Raw genomic sequence first — 11,455 nt, 5'->3', positions numbered from 1 at the left:
CCACCCAGGGGATTTTATTTATAGGATGTAGTGTTTTCCAATGTTTATAGGCGTGGAACGAGTATATATGTCCTAATTACTCTCGGATCCCACTCGTCCACGCCCATATGTAGGAAAAAGAAAAGATACATGAGTGATACCTCGCAGCCGCTCGAGGAAGTGTGTTCGCCATCATTCCTGCGGAGCTGCTCCGCGATGTCGATGTAGTGCGTGGTGACGCTCTAGTCGGGGTGTGTCCTCTCCGTCGTCAAGTGTGCTCGAAGTAGTGCCTGGTGACGCTCTAGTCGGGGCAGGCGCTGTCCAAGCCGCGAACGCCAACACTCCACGCAATCCTCCAATCCCGCGGGGCTGGCTTCGCAAGGAAGCAGCGTGTGCGGAGGGAGGGCATGCCAAGACGATCGAGCCGATGGCATCCTCGGGCCGTAGTGGGGAGCGCCTGCCAAGAGTGGAAAAGAGAGGAGGGGGTGCGAGCATGTACCGCGTGGTTGGCGAGGGCATCGGCTGTCTGATTACCCTCTCTCAGCTGGTGACGAAAGCACGCTATGCGCGAGCGGCACCGCATGATGTCTTTCCACGCACGATGTAGTCGCCACAGGGAGGATGTGCCTGAACGAAGCATATCAACCAATATTTGTGAGTCCGATTCCACGACGATATTGTGAAGGTTTCGTTCCTCACAAAGGAGTAGACCGTCACATATCGCCATGGCCTCAGCTATTGTATTGGTTTGTATGTCATAAAAAGAGGAGAAGGCAAAAAGTAAACTCCCTGCGTGGTCTCTGAGGATACCTCCTCCCCTTGCTGGCCCCGAGTTCCCTTTCGCCGCACCATCCACATTCAGTTTGAGAAAGCCTATTGGAGATGGGAGCCAATAAACAACTCGATACTGGATGCGGGTGGCGGTGGGGGTCACCGAGATGCCAATGGAGCAGAGGAGCTCGCACGTGAGCGCTGATCGACCGTCTCGGGGTGGGAGTAGAGGGTGAATGCGCCGAAACCACAACTGAACTCGACGCTTGATGTCCACAGCGCGCATGGGTGTACCTGCAAATCGAGAAGAATTTCGCCCTTTCCAAATCTCCCATAGAAGATAAGCTATGGTGATGGGGAGGATGGGGCTCCGTGCAGAGCGAGTTGGCGAGAGGATAAACTTGCCAAAACACTCAGACGGGGTTAGAGGATGAAGATGTCTATATTCAAATTGGAATTTCGAGCATGAGTAAAGAAATCAAATTATTTGAATTGGATGGAGGTAGCTGATGAATCTAAAATGAGTCATGAAAACATACTCAGCTTAATATCAGTTTTGGACCATTTTACTGATGTTATCTTTATTTTTATATGGATTTTCATTTCATGCATTAAATGGGCCATTTGGTTAAAGCAACACTTTTAATGTAATTTTTACATAATTACATGCCCATTAATTCTTATTGAAAATATGCTTGAAACATACTAAATTTAATGAGTTTAATTCTTCTCTCTAGTATGTTAGTTTATATCTTTAAGGGATAAACTCAAAATTTTAAGAAAGAAATTAAAAGAGGGAGAGGAAAAAGAAAAAATGGTTTTACAAAGCACTAGTGTGGCTGAGCCAGGCGCATGGCTGCTCAATCCCGCCAGTAGCTAGCAAGTAAACCTTATAAGTCAGAGGTTTTAATCTTCCATTGAGGACCAGATTTAATTTTGGAGAACATAGCTCCTGATATTATCAAAAATTCATCAATGATTGTTCTTATCCAAGCCGTGTTAATTATTCAGGAGTTTTCGTACATATCTCATATCTCCATCTAATGCCTGAAAGTATTCTAAGGCATTATAAATAGAAAATTTATTATTAATGAATTATGACCAACATTATTCTCAAATTTTCCTCAGTTATTGCGACTTTTCGATGCAAGTTTGAATACACATGGGAGAAGCAGTCGGAATACATTGTTACTTAGATAAAGATAGTCAACCATGGGTAGAAGTCTATATTTAAATATGACTTTCAACCAATGACTCAAGAAATCAAATTATTTAAATTGGATGGAGCTAGTACCTGGCATCTTCATTTTAAGGAGGAAAATGGACTTCTGATCCTAAGCTCAAACAGCCAAACCTTAGCATTTAGACATGAAATAATCTGAAATAAATATTAGAATCTCCTATGTGATTATGTGCACTTTTAGATCAACCAGGCGCTATTTGGCAAACCAAATGACTAGACCAGCCCTCGTATGAATGTTTTGAATCATATGGACCAAATTATTTATTCAAGGTGACCAATTTTGAGTGAAAACTTCGAGTTATAGGATTCATGATGGTCAATCATTGTCTTTCCTGTGGATCTTTGTTTTGAATAAACCTATATTCAATCATATTTTTTGTATCATTAAATTTCTGATCTATCATTGTCTTCTATTTCCTAATACCTTGGCACCTATTTAGCATATCAAGACTCAATTACACAGAAAAAACTAAGTAATATGGTAAAGAAGATATATTCAAACAGTGCACCTTAGATAGAATATTCACATTAAGAGTGGTTTTGTCACCATTAATAATATCGGATTCTGCCAATGATAATATAGGACGTTATTCATCGCCTGAAAAACATAGACCACTATTTATAATATATAAAATAACAAAAGGAAATAGCTAGAGAATAAAAGTAAGAAATTTTATACAAGGTAAATAGTTTGATTTTCACCGTATTAGCTACTACATGAGATATCATAGTAAACTGGATTTTTTTTGTGAAGTAGTTTTTGGATCGAGAGATTGATATTGATATATAATATAGTTTAGGCTATTAACAAATAAACATAGTATGATTATATGTGAAAGATTGAACTTCGATATATTGAATTAAATGAGAGACATGAGATATTTGGTACTGAATTGAGATAGGGAAAAACTAAAGAGTATTTGTTTTAACTTTGATGTACTTAATTTTGAGGATACATAATTTGAAATATTACTTATGGACTGTGATAGAGATAGATAGAGAATTTGGAGTTGTGAAAAGAAAGTTAGATCTAGGGAGGTCAAAGACAATAGAACTAGGGTGATATTTAGATATTTGACATTTAATTTAATATTTAAGTTAATTTGATATTAATTTTTATTTGATTGCAATGAGATAATGATTTGAGTTTTAATTGATATTGAGTTAACAGCTTTATTGGCCCAATTAAGTGGATTTAAGTTAAACTCATTGAGATTGATTTGATAAATTTATGAATTCAGTGAAAAATATTGAGAAATTAGGAATGGTGATTCTATATTTACTTTGAATGATCATATTTTTTAATTTCCTGATAACATCGTAACAAATATTGAGTTGCAAGAAGGCATCGCGTAGAACTCTAGGCTCATGAAATAGAATGAATCAGAACTTACATGTAGAAGATTGGTGGCTAAGCTTGGGAATTATTTATTTTAGGTTTATTTTTATTTTTATTTTTTTGTGTGGTATCACCTGACTTCAACCATGAAACATAATTAAGAGAGACATGTGAGATCACTTAATAAAGCAACTCTCTAACAAGCAAATCCTCAATACAACTAGAATGAATAAAACTTATGAGTCAGAGGTTTTAATCTTCCATTAAGTATCAGATTTAGTTTTGGAGAACGTGGCTTCTAATTGTATAAAAATATATAAATTATTGCTTTTATCAATACCATGATAATTATTCAAAAGTTTTCCTACATATCACGTGTCCCCATCTAATGCCTACATGTATTCTAAGGCATAGTAAATATTATTCCCAAAATTTTCCTCAGTTATTATGTCTTATTGGATTTTTTTTTTTTTAAAGGAGTTTATTTTTGTTTTCTTCTGGAATTATTGACTTATTGAATTCATGTATCAAGTCAAAGAAGTCATGGGCTAGTGAATCATATTGTGCACCAAATTAAGCAGGTTGTGTTGTCGAGTTCTTGGGTTTTGATTCGGTTCTCCAGTTTTGCTTGGTTTCTTGGGTTTTGATTCAGTTATATAAAAAAAATTCATGCATTGAAATCTGTAAACAAATATGAAACTATTCTAAAAAATAAGATAATCAAATTACCTTGTGGAAAACTAATTCCACCTTGACTTGCTCCTTAGGATATCCTCTTCCAATCATGTGCATATTTGTCCTGAAGACCTGTTCTTGCAATCAATGTGACAATGCATCTGCTCTTATTCTTTTACAACCCTTATTGAAGATCTAGGTGATATTTTTTCAATGAAGCTTCACTAGTGGACTGAGTGGACGGATTAGAAAGAAACAACGGGGAGGGGGGGGGGGCTCCCAGGTCTGGCTAACATGGGCACCTAAAATGGGTGTCCCATCTATTTATATTTATATAGTTACCTTTCAAAAAAGTCCTTACAACTTCTACTTTAGCCACCGATGCGATTAATCTTATGCATGTGACCCTCTAGGCCTATGTATCAGCGTAGTTAAAAACTTTAATGGCTCAATAATGCTTATTTGCAAACATGATTTATTAACCATATTTACATGAATATTATTAGATTAAGGGTCAGTTAACCATATCAACAATTTCAATTTCCATCCCTTGCGGCTCCAAGCTATACCTCGTGATCTGGAAGATATGAAGTAGTGAATATAATCTCTCGTGCAAACTTTTCCTTCTTTAGTTATCATATACATATCATCCTTCATCTACACAGGACTCCTAAATTATTTTGGGTATGATTAAGTATGAAACCCCTAATCCATCATCCAGTTAGAAATGATTTGTAATGGGGATGATTGGATATAGTATCCTATGGTATCTCCACTTCCCTGGCCACAAATTTAATGCATCTTCTTTCTCAAGTAACCTTCTCCGATACCGAGGGTGGCTGATCCCAGTGATAAATGAATTATAATATCATCATAAATCACTATGTCATTGCATGAATTCATGGAATTCATTATAAACGTCACATAGGAATAATAATCATGACATGGGACTATGATTTGCTTCACGGCTACATAATAGCTATCCATGATGTGGGTCATGGTCTTTGGAAGTTTTTTAGTGGGTTGAAAAGAGCAGAGTATATGCATAAAATCATAGTCTGAATAAGGAAAGAGGACCTAACCTGAATCAACCTATATTTAATTTGTAGAGATTTGAATAAGGAAAGAGGACCTAACCTGAATCAACCTATATTTAATTTGCAGATATTTGTTCGGATTTATCTGGTGTTAAGTTGGGAGAAATCCTACTTCATGGTAGAAGAGGAGATTTTTCTGGGGTACCACAACGACAAAGGTGGGCTTGAGGTGGACAAGGCAAAAGAGGAAGTCACCAAGAATCTTCTCTTGTCCACCACCTAAAAATAACTTGGTGGTTTCCTTGGCCATGGTACATTCGATAAGAGTTTCAAGAAAGATAGTAGAACAGTCTCCAAACCTTTGACACATACTTTCTACAGACGTAGATTTTGTTTTGGATGATGATACTACATTTTCTTTCACGTAGATTGAAGCACTAATTCAAGATCTTATTTTACAGGGTCCTAATTGGAGCTTTACTTTTGAATTATTATTTGATGCTTCTGACTTTCAAGTGGGAGCTGACTTAGGTCAAAGGATTGAGTAGAAGCTAGTGGCCATTTAGTGTTCTCGCAAAACCATAGTTACTATATTTTTTATTTGTATTACTCTCATTCTCAATTATTAGATAGTAAAGTAGTTGGTTTTTATGACCATTCTGTGAAAAGTCATTCACTCACAACAAATAAACAAATCCAAGGCTTATTAGGTACATTGTAATCCAATGGTGTATTTCATATTTTTCCAAAATTTCCATAATTTTTTCGTGGTTTATTTTGCCCTCAAATGAATTTTCCTTAATTATTTCTCAAATAAATAAAATATGGAATTATTTACTATTATTAATTCCTACATAATATTAATAACTCATCTCTGCCTTAGTGACTGATAGCTATATTAGTGTATCCTGATGTCAGGGTTCGACCCTCAAAACTCTCGACAAATGATTTTGAAACTTTTTTGCGACCAACTCAAATTGAACTCATTGGACCAGGCCCGGATCGGCTCATATTGCCTAGGTAAAATAGATTTTACTAAATTAGATCAGTTAGATCAGATAGGGCAGATCCAATTGGATCTACCCCTTGACCAGTGACCAATTTTGAAATCAGTGGTCGACATGTGGAATGACTTTCAAAGTTGATCATTGATATGGAATGACTTGACTAGTCGGTGCATCAATTGGTCAAGTTTGGTCTATGGCCAGCCTGCACCCCCACACATGGTTGCTTCGGGTCCACGAACGATGGAGCTTCGTGGCACATACCTAGCATTGGTGGATGCATGTGTCGACTTAGTGGCTACTAGTGCTGGCCCTAGTGCCACCAGCAGTTGGCACTAGAGGCAGCTACATGCATTATCATTGGGCACTCCCATTGGTGCTAGTGTATGTGAGGCCCCCTTTAAGGGCACAAGCCACTAGCATCACATTCTATGGCCCTAGGACCTATGCCATTTACTAAACAAAATCCAAAACTACCTTTTGATGTTGTTTTAGATGATTTTCATGTCGGTCAAAGCCTAAAGCTAGTTTTGATACCACTACTTGGAAGTTTCAAGGCTTCGATCAACATGATCCACACTCAATTGTTTAGTGGAATATAGAACCAAAAATGGATCTGAAACCCAAGAACATGAAAAAACCAAAAACACAACCATTGCATAGATCAAATCTGCGATTTATTGGTTCTTCAAATGAATATCTTCAAGTTATTTAGATGTTCGGCCTCTAGACATCACCATTAAATCATCAAAATGTTGGATCTCCTCTTCTTTCCACAAACTCTGCTACTGGAAATATAATTTCTTCATTTAGTTCCAATTAGAAGCATCACTCATGGAAGAGAAAGAGAGGAAAGAAGGAAGCACTCAGACTGACTCGCATGAGTATGAAATGAGGGTTTCGCTCTCTATTTATACTGTCCAGGGAAAATTATAAAAAGTCCGTCTCCTTGGAAAAAATAATAAAACTCCCTGAACTTTGAGTATATTCACCAACGTCCAAAAATCTTGTGTGAGAGACCCTCTAGGCCCATGTATCAGTCTACTTAATAACTTAAATGGCCCAATAACATTTATTGGGATGACCTTATCAATTAAATATATCTTATATAGATTAATTAATCAATGTTCGATCTAATAGATTTAATTGTTTAAGTCTTCAGCCTGTGGGGTTCTAAGCTACACCATCATGCCCTAGAAGATATAAAGGAAAATGTCAAGTCTCTCATGAAACCTTTACCATCATCCATTAGTGTGTATGTATTCTCCCTCATTCACACAATAATCCTTAATTATTTAGGGTACAGTTAATCATCCAACCCTATTCAATCATTTTAGTTAGAACTAATGCATGGCGAAATGATCAAAGAACACAATCTATCATATTTTGACAACCTTGGCCAGGGATTTAACTACATCATCTTCCTCAAGTGAATCTCCTCTAATACATGTTGGGTTCTTGGGCTATTGTTTTTGTGAGTGAATATCCCCCCCTTCAGGGGTATTACTGTAACTCTCTCTCTCTCTCTCTCTCTTGTAGGGTTCTCTTCTCCTCTACATAAGGGAGGAACCCCCCCTCTTCTTCATTCATACACTTGAGGTTGCATTGTTCCACATGGTATCAGAGCACCACCACCTCCCTCCTCCTCTCCGGCACTCTGCTTGCCGGTGATCGCCGTCGACGCCCTCTGCACGCGTCGCCCCCCACTGCTCGCCGTCTACGCCCTCCAATGCTATGGCCGCCGCCCTGCATCCAGCCGCCCAACCCAGTCCGGCCGTCGCCCTGCATTCTGCCGCCGCCCTGCATCCGGCCGCCCGACCTAGTCCGGCCGCCCCATGCATCCGGCCACCCGACCCCATCCGGCACGTCCGGCTGCCGCCTGCATCCGGCCGCCCGACCCCATCCGACCGCCGCCCTTCCATCCGGTCGTCGCCCTACATCCGGCCACCGCCCTGCATCCGGCCGCCGCCCTAATCCGGCCGCCTTCTTGCATCCGGCCGCCCGACCTCATCAGGTTGCCGGCTGCCCGACCTGCATCCGGCCGCCGCTCTCCTGCATCCGGCCGCCCGACCTCCTGCAGGTCGCCCGACCTCTTGCAGGCTGCCGCCACCCTCCTCAGCCACCGCCCGCTCTCCGCTCGCCGCCCGCTCTCCGCTCGCCGCCCGCTCTTCGCCAAGCCGCCCCGGCGTCGTCTAACCCGGTACCAGCCCATCGTCGCGCCGGTGCTCCACTCATCACCTACTTGCCGTCATGGAGCGTCGCGAGGGATCGTCGGACTCCTCCTCGCTTCCGCCACTGACTCCGTATCCGGGTACATCTCTGGATCTCCCGGTCCCTTCCCACACTTTTATCACAGGACTCCAGGGCCCGACGACCCTACTTGATGGCACTAACTATGTCACGTGGTCCGCCGGGTTCTGTCGGTTCCTTGAGATCCATGGTCGGCTCTCCTTTCTCACCGCCGACCCGCCCTCTCTAGAGGATCCCCGGTTTGCCACCTGGGTCACTCAAGATCAGGCGGTCACCTCCTGGCTTCTGAAGATGGCTATTCCGACCATCGCTGAGCCGATGCAGCTCCTCTCTCCGTCCAAGGCCATTTGGGACGAATGGGCCCTCATGTACGGGTATCGCTCCAACATTGGTCGGACGGTGGAGATTGTCGAAGGGATGTTTCGCTCCCGCCAGGGTACTCGCTCTCTTCAGGAGTTCTATGCCACCCTGCGCTCTCTCCTCAATCAGCTTGAGATCTATCAGCCCTACACGCCCGATCTCACCGTGCAGCGTTGCTATCGCGAGGAGATAGCAGTCAGACTTTTTCTGGCGGGCATCGACCCCACCCTCGGCGCTCAGATTCGGGGCCCTATTCTGAGCTCCATCACTCTCCCGACGTTGGGTGAGGCCTTCTCCACCGCTCTGCGGGTTAGCTCTCCAGGGCCCATCCCCACTCCCGCGTTGACCGAATCCACCGCCCTTTCCTCGGAGACCCGCCCTCGCGGGCGCGGCTCTGATAGCGGTGGTCGCGGTCGGGAAAAGGGACGTGGGCGCAATGGCAAACTCTACCCACCCTGCGTCCATTGCCAGAAGTTTGGTCATCGCTCCGACAAATGCTGGCAGAAGTTTGGTAAGCTAGACCAGGTTGCCCACTCCAGCACGACGGACTCCGCCTCGGCCTCGGACCTCCTCACTATCTCCCGGGAGGAATTTGCCCGCATGCTTGCCCCTCGAGCTTCGACGGATACCTCGAGTACCTCGGGCTCTCACACCTCTCATCTTGCGTCGACCTCCACTTCAGGTACCGCTCTACTTGCCTCTTCTTTGGGCCCCTGGATTATCGACTCGGGAGCCTCTGCACACATGTCAGGTACCTCCTCTCTCCTCTCTCAAATTGCCAGCCTTCCTCATCCTGAGATGGTCACCATTGCGGACGGTCGTGTTTGTCCCGTTCGGGGTAAAGGCCGTTCCCTACCGACTCCCTCCCTTCCCCTCTCTGATGTTCTCTACGTACCCAATTTTCCTGTTAACCTCCTCTCCATCTCCGCTATCACCAAATCCATGTTTTGCTCGGTATCTTTTTTCCCTTACCACTATACATTTCAGGACTTGCGAACGGGAAAGAGGATTGGTTTGGGACGTGAGACCGGCCGGGGTTTCTAGGAGCTCGTCCCTGATCTCCCTCCGACTAGCTTTTGTTGTCTTCTTTCCCAGTCGGACACTTCTCTACAATGGCATCGTCGTTTGGGCCATCCTGGTATTACCAAACTTCGACAGGCCCTTCTATGGCTAAAACTATCTCCTTTTGATTGTGAGTCTTGCCAGTTAGGCAAGCATTTTCGTTCTACTTATTCACGCCTTGACTCTATCCCTTGTACGAAACCGTTTGATCTCGTACATTGTGATGTGTGGGGACCATCTCGTGTCTCCTCCCTTTCTCACTTTCGCTACTACATCGTCTTTGTCGATGACTTTTCTCGCCGCTCGTGGGTGTACCTTCTCCCCGACCGCACTGACGTTCTGTCCTCTGTTCGTCAGTTCCTCCAAGAGATCTCCACTCAATACTCCTCTACCCCCAAAATTCTTCGCACGGATAATGCCTTGGAGTTTGTTCAGTCCGCCCTCCAGGATCTTTGCTCCTCCCGTGGCATTATCCATCAGACCACTTGCCCCTATACCTCTCAGTAGAATGGTGTCGCCGAGTGGAAACACCGTCATCTTCTGGATATGACCCGCACCCTACTCATTGAGATGGGCGTCCCACACTATCTCTGGTCGGATGCCCTCCTCACCTCTGCTTATCTGCTTAACCGATTACCCTCCTCTCCTCTGGGTGGTGAAGTCCCTCTCCGTCGCCTACACCCCGATCGTGAGCTATTTGCACTGCCTCCTAGGACGTTTGGGTGCGTGGCCTTTGTCCATGACCACTCCCCAAATTTGTCCAAACTAGCTCCTCGCTCCCTCAAAGGAGTCTTCGTTGGCTACTCTCGTACTCAGAAAGGTTATCGTGTATACCTTCCTGATCAGCGCAGATACCTTGTATCGGCCGACGTAACCTTCTTTGAGACCACTCACTACTTCACCACCACTCCGTCTATGCCCACCTCTCCACCTACTTCGTCTACTCTGACACTCCCTTCTCCATCTCCTCCACCCACTCATTCTTTCGTTGCTCCTCCGCCTCTCTTGGACGTACTCCTTGAGTCACCCTCCTCCTCCACTTCTCCTCCTCGCTTGGGACCACCCGCTCCATCAGTACTTACCCCAGAGCCGGACTCCGTAGAGCCCCCAGGCGGGTCCTCACCCACGTCAGCAAGTTCGGCGCCCCTTGCATCGGCCCCGACTGACCTACATCTTCCCATTGCTCTACGGAAAGGTACTCGCTCCTGTACCCTTCACCCTATATCTACCTACGTGCACTATGACCGTCTTCACCCCACCTATCGTGCCTTCGCCCTCTCCCTTACCTCCGAGTCGATACCGAGGACACATTTGGAGGCCCTACGCAATCTCCACTAGAAGGCGGCTATGGATGCGGAATATGCGGCCCTCACCGAGCGTCAGACTAGGATACTTGTTCCTCGTCCGCGCAATACGAATAACGTCACCTGCAGATGGATATTCACGGTGAAGTATCACGCTGATGGCACGGTTGATCGATACAAGGCCCGTCTCGTCGCACGCGGCTTCACCCAGACCTATGGCATCGACTACAAGGAGACGTTCTCTCCTGTGGTACGTTTGAACTCTATTAGAGTTCTTCTCTCTATTGCGGTGAATCAGGGGTGGCCCCTACATCAGTTGGATGTGTCCAACGCCTTTCTATACGGGGAGCTCACCGAGCAGGTTTTCATGGAGCAACGCCTTTCTACCACTCCAGGCTCGGCTGGCAAGGTATGTCATCTACAGCGTGCTT

At 44.3% G+C, this 11,455-nt stretch overlaps 1 protein-coding gene across 1 annotated transcript; it reads left to right on the top strand.

Annotated features, from left to right (window-relative positions):
• The first annotated feature begins 8,298 nt into the window (after positions 1–8,298).
• On the top strand, positions 8,299–9,702 carry LOC144701428 (uncharacterized). Its single transcript, XM_078573242.1, has one exon. The coding sequence runs from the start codon at positions 8,299–8,301 to the stop codon at positions 9,700–9,702; it is 1,404 nt and encodes a 467-aa protein (XP_078429368.1).
• Positions 9,703–11,455: the final 1,753 nt, after the last annotated feature.

The sequence above is a fragment of the Wolffia australiana genome, chromosome 3 (genome assembly GCF_029677425.1).
Source record: "Wolffia australiana isolate 7733 chromosome 3, ASM2967742v1".
NCBI lineage: Eukaryota > Viridiplantae > Streptophyta > Magnoliopsida > Alismatales > Araceae > Wolffia > Wolffia australiana.
This window is presented reverse-complemented; position numbering and strand designations above follow the sequence as displayed.

Bases quoted from the DNA above. Each gene is read 5' to 3' on its own strand.
- LOC144701428 (XM_078573242.1), top strand. From the start codon at position 8,299: ATGGAGCGTCGCGAGGGATCGTCGGACTCCTCCTCGCTTCCGCCACTG.